We start from the raw sequence: 21,581 nt of genomic DNA, 5'->3' as shown, positions 1-21,581 counted from the left end.
ATGTTTCATATTCTCAACAAATAAATGAAAAAAAGCACCCCAACACTTGTAAAGCAACTTCTCCTGTGTACGGCAATACCACATATGTGGTAATAAACTGCTGTTTAGGCACAGAGTAGGGCTCAGAAGGGAAGGAGCACCATTTGGCTTTTGGAGTACAGATTTTGCTGGATTGGCTTCTGGTCGCTATGTCGCATTTGCAAAGTCCCTGTGGGACCAAAACAGTGGAAACCCCCCAGAAGTGACCCCATTTTGGAAACTACACCCCTCAAGGTATTCACCTAGAGGTGTAGTGAGCATATTAACCCCACAGGTGATTGGCAGAAATTGGTGTGCACTCGATGTTGCAGAGTGAAAATGGTTTTTCAATAGATATGCCAATATGTGGCGCCCAGCTTGTGCCACTGGAGACACACACCCCAAAAATTGTTAAAAGGGTTCTATCGGGTATGGCGATGCCATATATGTGGAAGTAAACTGCTGTTTGGGCACGCTGTAGGGTTCAGAAGGGAGGTAGCGCCATTTGGCTTTTGGAGCGTAGATTTTGCTTGTAGTAGTTTTGTTTTGAGTCTTACTGGTGTTTCCGTTTATAATGTGGGGGCACATGTAAGGCAGGCGGAGTATATAAGGGGCATAGTCAGGTGGTATAGTGGGGTAAAAAAAAACAATAAAATAATCCATAGATGTGTGTTACGCTGTGACACAATCCTTTCTGCATAGCCCGGTGTCGCACTGATAAATGGTCTTTACTTATTCCCCTTTTGGTCCACACTCCGCACCTTTGCAGTTTGGGGGATTTTGCAGGAAAGTGTTGTCCTGGTATAATACGGGCGCCCTCACTTCCAGCAGATATGTTTGGGCCCTCCCCTTCCTGGTTCCCTAATTTTAGGGGACTTGATAATTCGCCACTTGAAACAGAAGAAACGTTCCCCTCGGGCCGGCACAACTGCATATTTTTATTTCCTCCCTTATTGGTGCCTTGACTAATTTTATTTTTCATAGACGTAGTGGTATGAGGGCTGGTTTGTTGTGGGACGAGCTGTAGTTTTTATTGGTACCATTTTGGGGTACATGCGACTTTTTGATCACTTGTTATCGTTTTTTTTTTGGGAGGCAAGGTGACCAAAAAACAACAATTCTGGCATATTTATTTAGTTTTTTTCATACAGCGTTCACCACTGGTTATAAATTACATGTTACCTTTATTCTGCAGGTCAGTCCGATTCCGGTAATACCTCATTTATAGCACTTTTTATGTTTTACAACTTTTTGCACAATAAAATTACTTTTGTAAAGAGAATGGATTTTTTCTGTCGCCAAGTTGTGAGAGCCATAACGGTTTTACATTTTTCGTCGACGGAGCTGTATGAGGGCTTGTTTTTAGCGAGACGAGTTATAGTTTTTATAGGTACCATTTTTGGGTACATGCGACTTTTTGATCACTTTTTATTTCAATTTTTGGAAGACAAAGTGACCAAAAAATAGCAATTATGTCAGTATTTTTTAGTTTTTTTTTACGGCGTTAACTGTGCGGAATAAATAACATAATATTTTTATAGTTAAGGTCGTTACGGTCGCAGCGATACCAAATATGTATGGCTTTATTATTTTTTTCAATAATAAATGACTTGATAAGGGAAAAAGGGTGATTGTGTTTTGTGTTATTATTTGAAACTTTTATTGTATTTTTTACAACTTTTATTTTTACTTTTTTGACACTTTTTTTGACACTTTTCTTTAGTCCCACTAGGGGACTTGAAGGTCCAACTGTTTTTTTGATGTTCTAATACATTGCACTACCTATGTAGTGCAATGTATTAGAACTGTCAGTTGTTCACTGACAGCAAGCCGATCAGGCTCCGCCTCTGGGCGGGGCCTAATCTGCTAACGTAATGGCAGATAGGAAGCCATTGTTAGGCATCCTGTTGCCATAGTAGCAGTCGCCAGCCTTGCCATCGCATGGCAAGGCTGCCGATTGCATACAAACCACTTTGATGCAGCGATTGCATTGAATCGCTGCATTGAAGGGGTTAATGGCAGGAATCGGAGCTAGCTCCGGTTCCTGGCGTTAGATCGGGGTGTCCGCTGTAACATACAGCGGACACCCACTTCTGATGACGCCGGCTCAGCTTCTGAGCCGGAAGCGGAACCGGCGCCATCTTGCCGATGGTACCGGAAGCCTCCTGGGCCCCGCCGACGACGGGACATAGGAGGATTCCGTTACAGGCTGATTGGGAGGTAAGTATTACCACTCCGATCGCCTTTGCAGCCACCGGCAACCCAGCGATCACGTTGCTGGGGCGCCGGTGGCTATAAACTCCTCACATGCTGCGATCTCTATTGAACGCAGCATGTGAGGGGTTAATCGGTCGGATCGGAGGCTAGCTCCGGTCCTGGCCGATACCTCAGGGTGCCAGCTGTAACATACAGCTGTCACCCGGCGGTGATGTCGCTGGCTCAGCTCCTGAGCCAGCTTCATCTCCATCACGTGGAGATGCGCGAAAAGGCCATCTCCCATCACGTAACTGTACGTGAAATGGCGGGAAGAGGTTAAAGAGCATCCTTATGACTAGACTGAACTAGAAGTGATACATGCCGAAAGTGACACGAGAGTTCAGCTGCCTCAAGCTTTGGTCCTGTAAGCACTAATAACTCTTAAGAACAGTTTTCATCTTCATGTACACTTAACAGTTTTAAAGTGCCTTTACACATTAAATATGTCATCCGAAAGAGCTTGTTCGGAGATGTCAGTTATTTCTCCCGAATCCCCCATAAATATTCACACTTGGCCAAGCGTGCATGTTTAAGTCAATGGGCAATAAGCCATTCAGCCACCTATCTCCCATGGGAACAAAGAATCGGGCATGTAAAAATACAACTAACCCCCCCGACAGCAGATGTCCGGTAGCCCCCCATACATATTAGACAGTCGGACGATTCTTCCGAAATCAAGGGGGCGACTAAGTTTTGTCTAATGTGTACGGACACTTGAATACTTTTGGTAGTTTCCCGGTCTTATTTTTTTCCCCCCAAAGCATACCATATATATAATTTTTGTTATATTTACAACATTATGCCAAACTATGTGTTTTTATACCATATATTCCATTATATGACCAAACAGAACAAAAAATTCCACCAGTTTCGAAGGCAAATACATTTGTCGCCCCTTAACCGCGCTTAGGAGAAATGAGAAGGAAAGATGCAGAGCGAGACTGATGCTTTATCTGCACCCCTCCTCCTCCTCCTCCTCATACACATCCTGGCTCAGTGCTTAATCCTCAGCCAGGCTTATTTAGCCTTGTCAGCAAATTCCAAGCTCTCCAAGTTTATTAACTCTTAACAGAATGCAAGCTGCCATACTCCGAAAAATCAAGTGGTCTGCATTTTACTTAAAGTTCAAAAAATAGATGGAAAAAGGCTGGAACTGTTAAAATTCAGACATGGCACTGCACAGAGTTTCTTTTTCTCTCGGCAGTATATTTATAAATGGACTCAGTTGATATAATTGCCCACGGGGTGCTCATCGACTAGAACAGCACAAATTCTTAAACCTTCAAAAGGTAAAAAATATCGAAGCACTTAGTGAACTTAGCAAAAACTTATTTTATTCAATGATTATGGTGTTAGACGTGGAACAAGCCTTGTTCCACATAGAACAGACCATGATCGTCTGTTTTTGGAGCCGATTTTCCATTGTCGCTATGAAAAACGGCTCAAAAGCTTAAAAAAAACGCCTTGAAATCAGGGGCGGTTTACCTTGATAACAGCGCCGTAATTTTCAGCCACTTGTTTTTGTACGTGTGAACATACCCTAAGTATGTTCACAAACTGGAGGTGTTTAGGAACCACAGCATCACAGCCACAAAGTGGCAAACTGCAAAGTTACAGAGCAGGGTCACTGAATGCTGTGCATAGTGCATAAAAGTCGCCAATGCTCTGCTGACTCAATTACTGCGGAGTTCCAAACCTCCTCTGGCATTAACATTTGCACAAAAAATGTGCCCCCGGGAGCATCATAGCATGAGTTTCCATGGCCGAGCAGCTACACGCAAGCCTTACATCACCAAGAACAATGCCAAGTGTCGGATGGAGTGGTGTAAAGCACGCCGCCACTGGACTCTGGAAACGTGCTCTGTGGAGTGACAAATCAGCCTTCTGTATCTGGCAGTCTGGGCTTGGCGAATGCCAGGAGAACGTTACCTTCCTCACTGAATTGTCCCAACTGGACAGTATGGTGGAGGAGGGATAATGCTATGGAGTTGTTTTTCAGGGACTGGCCTAGGCCCCTTAGTTCCAGCGAAGGGAAATCTTAATGCTTCAGCATACCAAGACATTTTAGACAATTATATGCCCCCAACTGTATGGGAACAGTTTGCGGAAGGCCCTTTTCTGTTCCATCGTGACTGTGCCCCAGTGCACAAAGAAGGTCCATAAAGGCATGGTCGGGAGAGTTTGGTGTGGAAGAACTTCACTGCCCCCCACAGAGTCCTGACCTCAACCCCATCAAACACCTTTGGGATGAACTAGAATGGAGATTGTTTGCCTGGACCCCTCTTACAACATCCTTGTTTGACCTGGCAAATGCTCTTGTAAAAAATCTTGTTGAAAGCCTTCCCAGAAGTGTTAAAGCTGTTTTAGCTGCCAAGAGGGGAACAACTCCATATTAATACCTATGGATTTATAATAGGATGACTCCTGGGTGTTATGTGTAGGTGTCCCAAAACACTTTTGTCCATATAGTGTATTACTATATGGGGCTCAGTGGGTAATATTCTTGTGCCTGTTGATGATTGCTTAAAAACAGACAACACAAAACTTCTAAAAAGACTGGGAATGGGAACAAAGAAACACTGCAACTGTTTAATGGGAACATATTTTTTTTAAACTAATACTCATACACAAAATTACAATTAACAATAAAATAAAAAAGTAAATGTTGCCAGTCCTTTTATGATAAATATTAACAAAGCTAGTATGCAGGTGGCGCATCTATAAATATTTCTAGTCGAAGGCATAATATTGTGATGCCTTTGAAGTTACAAGTACCTAAATGGCCACCATTGACTGTAGTCACAAATGTATTGTAGGTAAGGGTAGTATTCCCTATGCCTGGATAATCTTGTATGTCATCTATCTAAAGAGTCTCCAGTGGCCCCAGATTTTCTGAATCTTGCTATTGGACTTTTCGTGATTTAAAATTCACTTCTTAAATGAGAAAAAAATGTAACCAATTTTGAAGATATTATTTTTTTTTTCTTGGATGAATTACTACAATTTCCTTGGACGTTTTGCACCTTGCTAACAGACGGAGGGACTGACATTGCGATCTTCCGCCGACCTTAGAATTATGGTCACCCCCTATGCAATTTGTGCATAAGTGATCATATGTACTCTGCACAGGAAAAAAAGGGGGAAAAAATTAAACGTGGCACTGACCTAAAATGACAACTCTGCCACAAGTAAATTTGTCATATTTCTTATTGGCTAAATCTGCCGCGGCCAATGGTCAAGTGCTAATGAAGTGCAAGCATCTAGGAGTAACAACAGCGCAGTCATGAAGTGGTAGACCAAGCAAGCTGACAGAGTGGGTACTATGAAAAGTCATCTATCCACTGTTGCATCACTCACCACAGAGTTCCAAAGTACCTCAGGAAGCGACAAACTGCATCAGGAGCTCCATGAAGTGGGTTTCTATGGTCAAGAATCTGCACTTAAGCCTAAAATCATCATGTGATCATCCCTTGCAGTGATAGTCTAGGATAGTGAGGGGATAAATGGTAGCATTCCTTTTGGTCTGGGGCAGTGAAGGGGTTAAATGGCTACATCCCTGTGGTCTAGGGCAGTGAAGGGATGAATGGTAACATCCCTGGTACAATGAAGGAGTTATTGTTAGCATCCTTGATGGTCTAGTTTTGTGTAGTGGAGGGGTTAATTTCCCGTACTGAAGGCTGCAGGACTTCTTCCTCTTGTTCCTCAATCTGTGGCTGAAGATTTCTCAAACATTGTTTTAATAGCTATGAGCCAATCAGAGAGCGGCTCAGACAATCATAGATTCTCTGTGATTGGCTGGCTGGGATGATGAAGTGTCTGTGTAATATTTAGGGATCTGTGGAGAGTGTGAGCAGGAGCAGCAGGATACTATAGAGGATAGATAGAGAAGCCACCCTGTGGCCAGAGTGGGCCCATCACCGTGGGTTCCTGTAAATCTTGTCGAAAGGCTTACCAGAGGAGTGGAGGCTGTTCTAGCGCAATGGGGGCCCAACTCTATATTAATGGTATGGGATGTCCAATAAGCTCTTATCAGGATAATGGTCAGGTATCTAAATGCTTTGGGCCATATATTGTAGCTTCCTAACATTTTGCTTTGCATACCTCCATACTGGAGCTAAAAGCCTCCGTTGTGAAGGTAAACAAGGCTGTAGAGAGGCACAAGGTAGCACGTGCCTCTGTACTGTATGGTGCTGTACTTCTGGGGGAGAATACCTCCATAAAACACTTGATAGAGCATGCCACATTTATGTACACCTAAAAAATGTTTATCAGTGTGTTTTGTGCAACTTTGTAATTACTTCTTATTAAAAATTATTTTTACTTTTCGAGATAAAGCTGCTTTGTATCCTGTATATAGAGCAGCTGTATCTTACGCTGAGACCTGTATCTGTCAGTGTCTGGCGTGTCTCTGACTTAGATGTGATCGATTACAGGTGGATCCTGCGTGTCTCTCGCTGACACTGAACTAGTCAGTCCCATGGACCTGACAGATTTAGGTCTTAGTGCACAATACAGCTGACATGTATACAGAATACAAAGCAGCTGTATCTCAAAAAGTAAAGGGAGTTTTGCATAAAAACGAACTATAAAGTTGTACAAAACACACTGATTGACCTTTTTATAAAAAAAAAATATAATTTGCTTTTGAAGATTTACATAGCCTTTAAAACATATATACAAATTTTTATTTTTTTTATAAAGTATAGACCTTTAAATTAAGATTTCATACAGAATACAACTGAAGAAACTATGTATATGTCTGTATGAAATCTGGGGCATATGGAGGTACAGTGGGGTCCTATAGACTTCTATGAGTCTTGTATTGTGGCTTGTGGCTTTATGTAACTTGAACGATCTAGCAAAGTCTGCTACATACTGTAAATGTGCTTGTCTGACAAGCTGGGAACACACCCAGATATATATCATGTACACACAGCAAGAAATGTTCTACTTTCTCTTCATTTAAAATAAAAAAAATAATCATCATCATGTTGGAAACTATTTGAGAAGAATACTCTCACGCTACAAGGAGGGAATAATTGCCAGAGACATGGAAAGCACTTTCCCCCTCCTCCTTCCATGTTCCAAGAGGGATTTCTCGCTCTCTGCTTTGCTGCTTCCCATACAACCAGCCACGCAATTCAATTTTTACCACGTGTCAAGAGGGAGGAAAAAAAACCCCTTAAACTGGTTTCAGCAAGATCAACTTGCTATGTCTGCAGCACAGGGAAATATCACACGCATGTATAATCCATCAATATGAAAAGCTACAGCAACATCATCTCTATCTAAATAAAGCAAGATTAAAGGATACGGCTGTGTGGCTCTAGAAGGTGGATTTAATCCTAGATTTACAGTAGCTCATAATGTAAAGCCTTGCTGCAATAGTCTTCAGGTCTTAAAAGGGGCTCTCTGCTTTAGAAAACCCATTGTCAAATACCCCATTAGTGCATTTTGATTCAATAGAGAAGGGGTCCCGCATGAAATAGAGAGCAGCTACATAGAACGTCTCTTTGCTCTGGAGGACTCGGCACATACATGCATTACATGAACATACCATTGATTTAAATCACCCATACGGTGGCGCTGCAGGGGAATTGAACACTTGCTGACTCCATAACACTTTTCCTCCATAGATTACAGCCGACTGCTGGGGGTCCAAGTGTGTCAACCCGTGCTTATTTGATTTTTGGGGCACCTACTCGTAGGAAAAAGTTAAAAACCCTTTCGGCTGCATTTACAGATCTTACTTGATCAAACCACCAAGACTGGGTGGACAATTCTAACATTAGAATCATATATATATATATATATATACACTGCCATTGCTGAATGCAAATTTGACCGTGGAAGCAATGTACGGAGTTCTAAATGCCTTGTACATTACAGCAGGTTGGCATAAGGCACATAATATTTCATATTATATAACAAACTCTTTAAATTTAATTCCAAAGTAGATGGTTTATGCCAAATAGCGGAGCTTCACTGACTGCATGGCACACACTGTTTTGAGGGGCACACCCCGTTTCTAACGTCTGAACTAGTGAATCTTTTGAAGCAAAGTTTGCATTAGGAGTAACTGGAGTCCCTAGTTCACTGCTGGTGGCTGCTGAAGTGTTCAAAAGGAAAAATTGTTGATGGTTTTTAAGCCATAATGCTCTGCGGATGTAGAGGTCCATGATCTCTCGACAACAGTATCTACGTCTTAAATAGATACGATGATAGAATGGAGCAGAGTTTACAAACCTTATCACTTGCTAAATGCGAACGGAGGACATACCCTCATTGAAATTTTAGAGTTGAGCTGTGAACGAGAGACTACAAATGCCCTTAACGCAGAATGTCGTACATATACGTCATTCTGATCGCGTGGGCACAGGAGCTGTTACCGCACGATCATCTACAGCTTGGCTGTGGCAGACAGCCGGCCTACCACTGCAACGGCTGGGATTGGAGATAACATGCTATTGACCGCAGCATCTAAGTGGTTTGACAGAGTGGAGGGGGATCCCCAGTTTGTGGGCCACGGATGGGTAAATGCCATTGCAGGCGGCGGGGGGCTAACAAAGGCTTGCCATAAGTTATAACACGATCAGAGGCATAGGAATAGAATGCATGTCAGTTTTACACGGGCAGGCAATAATGCTTTGCTATACCAAGTATACTAAAGCATTATATCAGATCAAATGATCCCTTTGCAAAGTCCCCTAGTTGGAGAACTTTATTGGACTTAAATTGTTATTTTTAACAAAGAAATAAAACCATTTTTTTCAATAGAAAGTTGTTTCATAAAAAAGCGTTAAAAAAAAAAATACACATATATTGTATCCTCGTGATTGTAACAACCGATAAGCGAGACTGTACTGGGGACCCCGCAAAAAAGCATTGGTGGAATTTTTTTTTTCTAATTTCTGATGCTGGTAAATACAATAAATGTATATGGCCTGGAAACATCTCTACTTCATGAAAGTGATTTACTTAAACTTTAGATATTTCAGGTTATTCTTTGATAGTAGCACGATGTGTAACTGGCCTCTTGTAAAAGCCTTATCTATGTGCATTTATAAGGGTGCATTCACACGGTGCGGATTTGCCGTGAGGCCAAAAACCACATCGAAAAACTGCCTGTGTTTTTAATACGACTTGCTGCAGTTTCTTACTAGACTCAAAAGCGCAGTAAAAAAAGAATGCGTTTTTCGGTGCGGTTTTTGATCGCATGGCAAAAAAAAGTCCCAATTACCGCAGCATAATAGTGGCAAAATGCCATGGTTTTGCTGTAATTGCTGCAATAAACCACGATCTGACTGCACCTGCTTATATACCCTACAACTAAGCAGCCACCCCCACCTGTAGGCGCAGGAGTGGATGGACATCAGTATTTTGCAATTGTGCAACCACCGTCATGTAACATTGTGGCTTGTCTGCATCCTACTGGGAACTGGTATTTTAACATGATCTTGTTCAGTACGGGTATAGTCACACGTCCCGGCCAAATAGTGGTGTTACCACGATGCGGGAGTATTCCCTAAGTGCGGCCTTTTTTGGGATAAGGTCATTTTGACTCATTGATTTGTTACATATTCTAGGATAGCATTGAAATGAACATAATAGGTAAAATATTCAGTAATATCTTCAATATTTTCATTTCTACCATCTTATCGCTTCAACCAAACACAGATATCAGTGGTATGTTGATACGGCTTACAATATGTTTATGTATGAGTACATGCTTGATGTTTGTACATCTGAACTTCTGTATTAAAGATTATTGAGACACTATATTTGGAAACAAATTGCATTGAGACTTAAGAAGTGATACCATAAACACAGCGAAGCATAATTTCCGCAAAACTAACACACAGTTCCTTTTAATTTTACTGTTCTACGCTAGAGCGGATCGCACATCCTGAGGAATCACGAGGGTTAAAAGGAATTTGGCAGGCACAGAGCTGTCCTCTATAGAAATTGTCGGTGACAAGGGACAATATCAGAGATGGCTTGACGACGGGAGCGGAACAAAAGAGGAATTATGCGCCCGGCTGGCCTTCCTTGCCCTTTCTTTGATGCCGACAGCTTGTGGGCCAGAGTCAGAGAACAAGCCGAGTTTCATGGAGAGGGCACACTATGCTGTACCAGCAAATGGACAACATGCAGAAAGGCTGTGTGCGTGTGAGCAAGTAAATACAGCAGAGTATGTCTTCTAAATCCAGCTCATGTCAGAGTTTATGAAATACAGTTCATGCCTGTAAGTGGTAGTTATGTACATATACAGTACAGTATGGGCGGTCAGGGCCCTAAACGAATCAAACCATTTCTACGCTTATATTTGTCCAGCTATGCTTCTCCACCTGCGTTGTCCTGTCAGAATCAGAAGGGTCCACCTCAGTACTTCGAGCTGGGACCCATTCGTTCAGTGTGAGAAGGGGCCGGACTCCGGCTTCCTGCCATTTCTAAAGGAGACCATCGATTTAAAGCTTTGAATTATCTTAATTTTAAGAGGACCTATCGCCTCTCTTGACATAGTCTGTTTTAGTAAATACCTATTTATTCCACATAAAATTACAGTTCTGGAAAAAAAAAAAAATCTTCCTCCTGAATAAGTTCACAACTGGATGCTACCAATCCCTTTGTCAAAGGAGTGTGTCCCTACACATTCTGACTGTCAGCACTGATTGTAAAGTGTCAGAGTATATAGGGACACCCCCCTCAGCTGGAAACACCCAGTTGTCAATTTATTTATAAACTTCTAGGAGGAATAACAGAGGAAAGGCACAATGCAGAGTCCTAAAAAAAACAAAAAACATGTTCCAGAATTGTTGATTCAGGGGAAATGGTCATGAACAATAAAGTTCCTGTATAAGGTACCAAAACATTCGGTTCCAGCCAATGGAACTGGAGTGCTAAAAACGTTTGTGTGACAAATCATGTGCGTGTGACGAAGAATGAGTACACCATATTCTCTGCTACTAAAAAATTATTTTACATGGACAAAATTGTTTGTATAGTAACAAATATATATTTTGTATGTATGTCTCTTAGCAAAAAACCTCAGTACCCCTGCTGGATTGGAATCTTTTATGCCTATGGCCAAACTAACCAGTTCCGCTGGCTGTGTATTTACGGCCGGCGGTCCTTAAAACCCACGCCATAGGCTATTTACGGCGTGGGTTTCAGCTTGCTGCCCAAGTGATCGAGCAGCTGAATGTCGGGTGTCCGGCAGTCAGTGACTCCCGGGGACCCTGAGAAGATAGAAGCAGCGAAATCTGCTTCTATCTTCTCTGCTCTTTTCTATACAGCGCTCATTGAGCGATGTGTATACGAATAGAGGCAGCAGCAGTCGCCAAAAGGCCTTTTCTGACCTTTGAGAGACAGACCACAGTAATAAAAAAATAAAAGTAAAGTAAAGTGCAAAAAAATGTAATAATAAATACACATAAAATACCCACCCAAAAAAAACGTTCCCCCTGCCAATCATTGCCGTAACGCTAGGCCTGAGCCAATTACCCTAAAATACACATGTAATATATTAAAATTTACGGTAGGCCATGATGATCACAAATAAAAGGTCTATTTAAGGGTAAAACGATGTTATTACCAGAAAAAAAATAGATAAAAAAGCTTATTTTTTTACTATTATTTTCAAACTTTAAGCCTAAAAATGGTAAAATAGCAAAAGGGATGTGTATAAACATGATTAAAAAAAAGAAACCTGCATTGTCTACAGAAAAAACATCAGAAAAATCACGTCGCTAGCCCAACAAATAAAAAAGTTATAGCTGTTTAACGCGTGCTAAAAATGGCTAAACGGTGTCTGGTCCTAAAGGCTCAAAATAGCCCGGTCCTGAACTGGTTAAGAAACAAGCCAGTGGAAAATCTCTTTAAGGCTACATGCCCAAAACGGCAGATAAACGCAGGTAATTTCCGCAGGTAAAATCTTCACTTAAAGAGGCTCTGTCACCAGATTTTGCAACCCCTATCTGCTATTGCAGCAGATCGGCGCTGCAATGTAGATTACAGTAACGTTTTTATTTTTAAAAAACAAGCATTTTTGGCCAAGTTATGACCATTTTCGTATTTATGCAAATGAGGCTTGCAAAAGTCCAACTGGGCGTGTTGAAAAGCAAAAGTACAACTGGGCGTGTATTATGTGCGTACATCGGGGCGTGTTTACTTCTTTTACTAGCTGTGCGTTGTGTATAGAAGTATCATCCACTTCTCTTCACAACGCCCAGCTTCTGGCAGTGCAGACACAGCCGTGTTCTCCAGAGATCACGCTGTGACGTAAAACTCAGGACATGTCCTATATTTGGCCGTGTTTTGCGCAGCACGCACCCATTGAAGTCAATGGGTGCGTGCAAATCGCGCTCGGCACACGGAAGCACTTCCGGGTGCCGTGCGTGATTCGTGCTACAGTAGTAAAAAGAATGAATGAAAACAGAAAAGCATCACGTGCATTTCTGTTTGTAAACATTCATACAGTGTCATAATGATGGCGGCTGCGCGAAAATCTCGCAGCCGCGCACCATATGCTGATGCCACATGGACCTTTTGCGCGCGCAAAACAGACATGTCCGTGTGAATAAGGCCTAACGTTGTTAAGGTTTATTTTTGCATTTTTAGTTGAAGATTTTGCATTTTTATGCGGAAACAGGTGCAGAAACTTGTCAGATACAATTGTGAGATGGAAATGCAAGATAAATGGACACACTGCAGACTTTAAAATCCGTACCGCAGATCAATTTACGTGCGGAAAAATTCTGCAACATGTAGATGAGATTACTTGAAATCCCATTTATTTGCGGCTACCGTATTATTGGTATAGAAAAAGGGGAGTACTTGGTTGCCAGACACCAGCAATTATCTTTCTGGGGAACAAAATATTGAGACGGTAAAAATCTAAACCTGCACGATCCTGCACCCCAGCCCATACGCACCCTCCTGTATAAGCCAGAGCAAAGAGCTGCTATAAGAGCAGCTCCTGTTCTGGCGGACTTGGGCATCCTTCCATTATATGGATGAACATTCATCCACACGGCCTCCCCGCACTACTACATTCTTCCTGCAGCAGCCACAGGTGCTGGGAGCTCCACCTGCTCCGTTCTGAAAGGGGATGTCTCTGATAAGACAACCCCTTTAAGGAATTGTCCAAAATTGGTCCAATTTTCTGAGAAAAATAAAGAGAAAAAAATGTGATCACTCACAGTCTATAGAGCTGTGGATAAATTTACAGCGAGGAACATATAACGAAGGAATATCTTGAAAAGTAAAGTAAACTGTCTAATCTCAGTGTAACAGAAGTTTTTGCACTATATGTTTTCTATTGGTCTTATAGATGTGCCTTTTTTTCTACTGGAGAGCTTTAAATTGGACATTTTCTGAAATTAAAGCAGGAAGAAAACCTTTATGCTGCGTGGTCATATTTATTAATCATCTCTTTTTGCTCATAACGTCAATATTTCGACCACATAAAGTCCATCACTGTCAGAAAAGAGGAAAAATAACCTACCTGATGAGCTGGATTGGTCTATCCTAGATGTAGTAGGAGTTGCAGGAAGCGGTCGCTGCCCACGCGGACGATGGGCTGGCAATGACATCTGGACAGGTCCGATAAATTCAACATAAGTTCCTGGAAAGTCTCCCTTCTGCTTGGTTCTTTCATTGACTCCCAAAATCCAGCCAATACGATTTGGATCCCGCTCATCTCCATCTTTACACCCTAATGCTAACAAAGATGCTCGACTGACCGTTAGGACATCACTTGGCAAAAGGTCTATGTCTGCCTCTCTTTCTTTCTCATATGGGTATAGAGCTCGATACTGGAACCCGTCGGTTGACATTGGTACAGGATGATTCCTGTAAGGACTTCAAAATGTCCTGGAAGTCTCAGGTGCTCAATAATGTCTTTAGTGCATAGCAGCACCAAAGAAATATTTGGGGAAATAAATCTTACACTACAACAGCAGATGTGCGTCCCATTGTTCTACACAGGAGATACAAAGTACCTTCTTTTGAAGTGAAGTTCACTTTCAGCCAATAAAAAAACCCAGAACATAGAATGTAATGTGACCAAGACAACTATGCCTCTAGCTGCCTCTTTTTCTGAGCTTGAAGCCTCTACTCAGCCAGATGATAGAACACAGGAACAGTGCGACAAACATAATCCAAGACTTTTCAGGGACCATGCGGCAAATGGAAGAACCACAAAATGGAAAAGGTGAGGAAGGACTATGGCTGTCAATGCTCAACGTGTTGAAGGTTGCAAATCTGAAAGACAAGAAGTACACCGACTTGAGTAAGGGCTCTGTGATCGCTTGGAACTAGTTTAACACTTTGAAATTTGTTATTCAAACACAATATTGAATTATGCTACTTTTTTGGGGTGTCAATGGGAAAACTGTACATATATTATTAACCAGTGTTGTAGCTCAGCCCTAGGGGTAACACATTAACTAAGAAAAACCTAAAAACTGGTATAACTATTAGGCCTCATGCATACGCCCGTGCCCGTAATCACGGCCCGCATTTTTGCCCCGTGCTCCCATGCAAAGTATGGGAGCACGGACCGTAAAAAGCAAATTATAGGACTAGTCCTATCTTTCGCGGTACACTTCTACGGCCCGGACACCTTCCCGTAAAGAAACGGGAAGGTGTCCGTGGACAATAGAAGTGAACGGTTCTGTAATCGCGGACCATAATTCTAACGGACGATTTTTACGGTCGTGTGCATGGGGCCTCAGTGAGAGAGATCAAGTAGGATGCAGTTCATTGAATGGAAGCTAGATGTACAAGAAAGATGCAGTTTGTAGGTCACATCTGCTAGTTGAAAATTACTACTCCCGCCTCTAGAGACAAAGAATCTGAGAATTTACAGCAATTTAGCTTTGGATGAAATCCTCTCCAGACAATTATCCGACAGGAAAGGCCTTAACACTTTAGTGGCACTACACAGCTAGATAGCAGAATTCCTGGGCCGTGTAGTGGAATACTTCAGCATTTTAACTAAAAAGATAACAATAACATTTGAGCTAATGGTTTGGCCGATGGCAGATTTTGACAGTATAGTTGCATTAATTTTAAGAGTAAACTGTGCAGGCAAGAAGTGCTATGACCACGCACCTCATACATTAGGAGGCCACGGATTCTACTTAGGAGTTGTGCATTTGACCTATCTGGATTACAACATTCCCATTACAGGGGAAGATTGCAGCTGCCTACAGCTTCCTTTGGCAATGTCAGCAGATCACGATGGGTTTCAGCAGCTGGGCCCACATCGATCAGCTGAATGATAGGAGTGGTGTTCTTTTGGAGTCCTGTAAAGCACCAGAAAAATCTATGTTCTTTATCAACACTGATGATAAATGAATCTGTTGAAGCTGTAAATACAAAAGCAACAAAATGTATTTCTCCAAGCTTATATATCTGCAACGCTGTGCAGACTGTATTCACTCACATAAGTCTCCAGTGAGATTTACAGTCAGCTTTCCCGCTCTCAAACATGTAGGACAGATTAATGGACCAACGTATGACTGGTGGTTTGAAAAATTGTACCGAGGTTCTGTCATTTCTATTGCCCAGTGTAAATGGGCCAACACTACGGCCAATTTCTTAAAAGGCCAATGAACTTATCAGTATTTGTATATATGAATGTGGGGGAATACTTGAGTACCCATGCACACATGGCAAGAACATACAAACTCCACGTAGACGATGCCCCATGTCAGATTCAAACGCAGGATCCAAGTGCTAACCACCGAGACACAATGCTGCCCGTTGCTTTATAAACCAAGTAGACATCTGAAAGAGACGTCAGACTTTTGGTAATTGATCGAAGTCTAGCTTGTGTGAGAAACTAAACTAACCGAGTCCTATGAAAAACACCGCACTGGGTTAATGTTACTGGAATTATTTATTTCACCCCCTGAACTGTCAAGTCTTTCAAGTTCAATGTTCCCATGGAACAGAGTTCTCTGTTGCTTGACAGATGTGAACTATGGCCCAACAGTTTACAAAAGGTGTCACAGGAACAGAATGGAGAGTGATGTCTTACTAGTTTATAGGGGGGCTGGCATATGTATTATCAGGATGGACTGCGGTCAGTGGTTAACCAAATGCTATAAATGACCTACTTCTGATGGGATACAACAAAAAGAAAAGGCATACAGATGAAACAACAGATACGCAGATAACTAGAGCAGTACTTCTAGCTAAGGAGATGCATCCAATGAGAGGGAAAAGTATCTTCAACAACAGAGCGTGGCTAATGCAGCGAAATCTATTGTGCTTTAGAAGATGGGGGTCCCCCCCCCACCGCATAATACATACCAGATGTCTGAGCTCTGAGACAGTTGCTGAGTTACTCGATCCATTTAACCTCTAAAAGGCCAGTAGCACTTACAACAATTTACAAATGTACAAACTGTCCACTTACCCAGACAGACAACAAAGGAAACACATATAACATCAGACTTCTCTGGTGCTGCCATATATACGGCTACTGTGGATGGAGGCAATACAGCCATATTTACACTCACAATTACACAATTCGAATGCAGGTGGTTGTAGCTACTGTCGTTTGAAAGCTGTAACCATAAAAATATAACGAATGCAGTCAACAGCATGTGTCTATGTATTTCATAGAAATACAGTGGATATAAAACGTCTACACACCCCTGTTAAAATTCCAGGTTTTTGTTATGTCAAAAAATCAGTACAAGATGAATCATTTCAGAACCTTTTCCACCTTTAATGTGACCCATAATCTGTACAATTCCATTGAAAAACAAACTGAAATCATATAACCCCATATAAAGTTCAGCTGTTCTATTAGGATTATCCTGACATTTTCTTTGTTGCATGTGACAGCAAAAGCCACGGTCCGTAAAGAGCTTACAACACACCAAAGGGATTGTTGAAAGGCATCAGTCAGGAGAAGGGTACCAAAGAATTTCCAAGACATTAGCTATACCATGGAAAACAGTGAAGACTGTCATCAAGAAGTGGATTACATTTGGCACAACAGTGACTATACCAAGAACTGGACGTCCCTCAAAACTTGATGAAAAGACAAGATGAAAATTGGTCCGGGAGGCTAACAAGAGCCCTACAGCAACATTAAAGGAGATGCAGGACTTTCTGGAAGGTACTGGCTGTGTAGTGCATGTGCTTGGGCTGTGGGATAGGGTAGGGTGGCAAGACAGAAGCCTTTTCTAACAAAGAAAAACATCCAAGTCCGGCTATGTTTTGCAAAGACCTACATCAAGTCTGCTAAAAGCATGTGGGAAAACGTGTTTTGGTATGTTCACACGCTTAGCAAAAAACTTCTGAAAATACGGGGCTGTTTTCAAGGGAAAACAGCGCCTAATTTTCATTTGTTTTTTATTCAACATCGTATTTTTCACGGCCGTTTTTGGAGCGGTTTTTCTATAGTCAATGAAAAACAGCTCCAAAAACATCTGAAGTGACATGCACTTCCTTTTCGCGGCCGTTTTTCCAAAAGGGCCGCGTAAAACAGCCAGTCGTAAAAGAATGCAGTTTTTCCCATTGAAATCAATGTGTAGATGTTTTGAGGCGTTCTGCTTCTGATTTTTCGAGCTTTTATAGCCCGAAAAACGGCCGAAAATAAGCCGTGTGCACATACCCTTATGGTCTGATGAGACGAAGGTTGAACCTTTTGCCCATAATTCCAAGAGGTATGTTTGGTGCAAAGCCAACACTGCACATCACCAACATAACACTATACCCACAGTGAAGCATGGTGGAGGCAGCATTATGCTTTGGGGCTGTTTTTCTGCACCTGGAACTGGGACTTTAGTCAAGGTGAAGGGAGTTATTAACAAATATCAGTCAATATTGGCACAAAACCTGCAGGCCTCTGCTAAAAAGCTGAAGATGAATTTCACCTTTCAGCACGACAACCACCCAAAGCATACCCCCAAATCAACAAAAGAATGGCTTCACCAGAAGATGATCAAAGCTTTGGAATGGCCCAGCCAGAGTCCAGACCTGAATCCCATTGATAATCTGTGGGGTAACCTGAATAGGGCTGTATATAGGAGATGCCCTCGCAATCTGACAGATTTGGAGCGCTTTTGCAAGGAAGAGTGGGCAACAATTGCCAAGTCAGGATGTGCTATGCTGATAGACTTCTAACCAAAAAGACTGAATGCTGTCATTAAGTCAAAGGGTAATTCAACAAAGTATTAGTTTTAGGCCTTATTCACACAAACGTGTTTCACGTCCGTGCGTCGCAGGGACCTATGTTAGTCAATGGGGCCGTTCAGACAGTCCGTGATTTTCACGCAGCGTGTGTCCGCTGCGTAAAACTCACGACATTTCCTGTACTTGGCCATTTTTCGCGCATCACGCACCCATTGAAGTCAATGGATGCGTGAAAATCACGCGTAGAACACGGAAGCACTTCCGTGTGTCGCGCGTGATTCGCGCAACAGTAGATAAAGAAATAAAGGAAAAAATAAAAGCACTTCCTTCATTTCTTTTTCTAAACATCAATACCGTGTGTCATAAGGATGCCATATGTGCGAAAATCATGCAGCCACGCAGCAAACAATAACACACGCGCGTTTGTGCGAATAAGGCCTAAGGGTGTGCATATTTATGCTACCACATTATTTTTGTTCTTTATATTTATTTTTCCACCCGAAAAGATGAGTTTGCTTTTCAATACAATTGTACAGATTATAGGTGAAATTAAAGGTGGAAAAAGTTCTGAAATGATTAATCGTGGACTGATTTTGGCGCATTCCAAAAACCTGGCATTTTAACAGGGGTGTGTAGACTTTTTACATCCAGAGTATTCAACACGCTCCACACCCAAATACCACAGACCCTAGAAATAGAAAATCTAATGATTGGATGTTCATGTTAGGTTCATCAGCATCGAAATCCTCCAAACCACCGTATATAAACGAAGTATGTGACATGACTACATATGTATTTATTTACAGAATAGCTCAAAAAGGGAGAAACATTAACCCCTTAGTGACCAGCCTATTTTAGGCCTTAATGACCAAGACATTTTTTATGTTTTTCCATCGTCTCATTAAAAAGAGGCGTAACTTTTTTATTTTTGCGTCAACATAGCTGTATAAGGTCTTTCTTTTTGCGGGACAAGTTGTACTTTTTAATAGCACCATTTTGGTAGGACATATAATTTATTGATTAACTTTAACTTTTTTTTTGGGTAGGAATGAAAAAAAAAAACAGCAAATTCGCCACACTTTTTTGTGTCCTGAATTAACGCCATTTACCGTGTGGTATAAATAACAATAGCTTTATTCAGCGGGTTGTTACGATTGCAACAATACCAAATTTATATAGTTTTCTTATGTTTTACTACTTTTAAACAGTAAACACACTTTTTTTTTCAAAATGATTTGTTCAAATGTTGGCAACTATGCCCTTATATCTTTATTGTTCACAAGTGATTGAGGTCTGCACTACATTGAACCTTGTGTTACAAACTAAAACTGTTGGTTTACTTGGAAAGATTTAAAGAGGATCTGTCACTAGTTTCGAAATGCCCACATCGACCGTCTCATCCAGGGACCGTCTTCCTGGATGAGTGCTGAGGCCATTAGTGTAAACACAGCATGATCTCACGATTGAAGTGGAGACCACACTGTGCAGGGAAGGGAAGAAGCTGTATGACGCTGATTGGACAGCGTCATATAGACAACACGTACACCGCCCACAGAAAAAGAGCAGTGTTACCGCCCCTTTGGCTAGTATAGCCTCATTTGCATATTTAGAAAAAAGCTTTTAACTTTTAAAATAATAAACATTTTGGGACAAATTTTTCACTGGAATTATCAGTGTGACTTATTAGATTATTTAGGAGATTGGGCATTACTAAACTAGTGACAGATCCTCTAAGGAAATTTATAAAGTAGATCCCATCGGTATCTATCTTCAGACAGGTCTCCAACACAAATCTGGGTGTTTTTCTGAAGGGGGATTTTTTTCGGGGGACGACTTCCTTATGTCCAGACTACGTTGATAGTTCCATTTATTCCAATGAAGCAGTCATGCACATGTCAGAAAAAAAAACTTAAATTGGAGGGACACTTGAAAAATGTTCGCATGCATGAAATTAAATAATGACCGTTCTAGAGGAGTTCTGACACAAGAGGTGGGGTGTTGTACACACTGTATAATAATCAGATTTTGATGATATTTTTGGTACAGAACACGGACAATTGTCATGTGCAAAAAAAACTCCTTATCATACATTCTCTTTCCTGTTGAAACTACACTTTATACCCCAGTCAGACAAACAGTTATTATGATCTTTTAAGACCATGCTTGGACAAAGCTCAGCAGCCAGGTAAAACTAACTTTTTGTTTTGTTCCTATGAAGAATTCTTGTGCCGGAATACCCAAAAAGTTATAAAGAGGCTCTGTCACCACATTATATGTGCCCTACCTTCTACATAATGTGATCGGCGCTGTAATGTAGATAACAGCAGTGTTTCTTTATTTAGAAAAACGATCATTTTTGACGGAGTTATGACCAATATTAGCTTTATGCTAATGAGTTTCTCAATGGACAACTGGGCGTGTTTTACTATATGACCAAGTGGGCGTTGTACAGAGAAGTGTATGACGCTGACCAATCAGTGTCCTACACTTCTCCCCATTCATTTACACTGCAAATAGTAACCTTACTAGATCACTATGTGCAGCCACATACACACATATTAACGTTACTCAAGTGTCCTGACAGTGAATATACATCACCTCCAGCCAGGATGTGCTATCTATTCAGAATCCTGACACTTTGGTAACGTTAGTGTTCGATTTACCACAAGGCAAGTCCTGGCTGGAGGTAATGTATATTCACTGTCAGGACACTTGAGTAACGTTAATGTGTGTGTATGTGGCTGCACATAGTGATCTACTAAGATTACTATGTGCAGTGTAAATGAATGGAGAGAAGTGTATGATGCTGGTCAGCGTCATGCACTTCTCTCCACAACGCCCACTTGGTCAAAAAGTAAAACACGCTCAATTGTCCATTAAGAAACTCATTAGCATAAAGCTAATATAGGTCATCACTCGGTCAAAAATTAAAAAACACTGCTGTAATCTACATTACAGCACCGATCACATTATGTACAAGATAGGGCATTATAATGTGGTGACAGAGTCTCTTTAAGCAGTTTTCTGGATTTATGTAGCTTGCTCCTGATGCCTACAGTACTTTGTCAATCCTAGACATAAGCAGTTTTAGGCTACATTCACACTTCAGGGAAAAATGGACGTGACACCTTTTTTAATGGCCCATGAAT

The 21,581-nt window shown here is 41.5% G+C and overlaps 1 protein-coding gene across 2 annotated transcripts in view; it reads right to left on the bottom strand.

The window, feature by feature from the left end:
• PIK3R2 (phosphoinositide-3-kinase regulatory subunit 2) overlaps positions 1-21,581 on the bottom strand; it is a 78,273-nt gene that overhangs the window by 39,920 nt on the left and 16,772 nt on the right. The window contains exons 2-3 of one of the 2 annotated variants that reach the window (XM_075863016.1): positions 15,391-15,584; positions 13,781-14,538 (exon numbers count right to left, since the gene is read on the bottom strand). In XM_075863016.1, the coding sequence (XP_075719131.1) occupies positions 13,781-14,111 (331 nt within the window). In that variant the 5' untranslated portion in view covers positions 14,112-14,538; positions 15,391-15,584. The remainder of the gene's footprint in view (positions 1-13,780; positions 14,539-15,390; positions 15,585-21,581) is intronic. The other variant, XM_075863008.1, reaches the window with a different exon arrangement.

The sequence above is a fragment of the Rhinoderma darwinii genome, chromosome 1 (assembly GCF_050947455.1).
Source record: "Rhinoderma darwinii isolate aRhiDar2 chromosome 1, aRhiDar2.hap1, whole genome shotgun sequence".
Lineage (NCBI taxonomy): Eukaryota > Metazoa > Chordata > Amphibia > Anura > Rhinodermatidae > Rhinoderma > Rhinoderma darwinii.
Note: the sequence above shows the minus strand (reverse complement) of the source record. Positions and strands in the feature narration are given on the sequence as shown.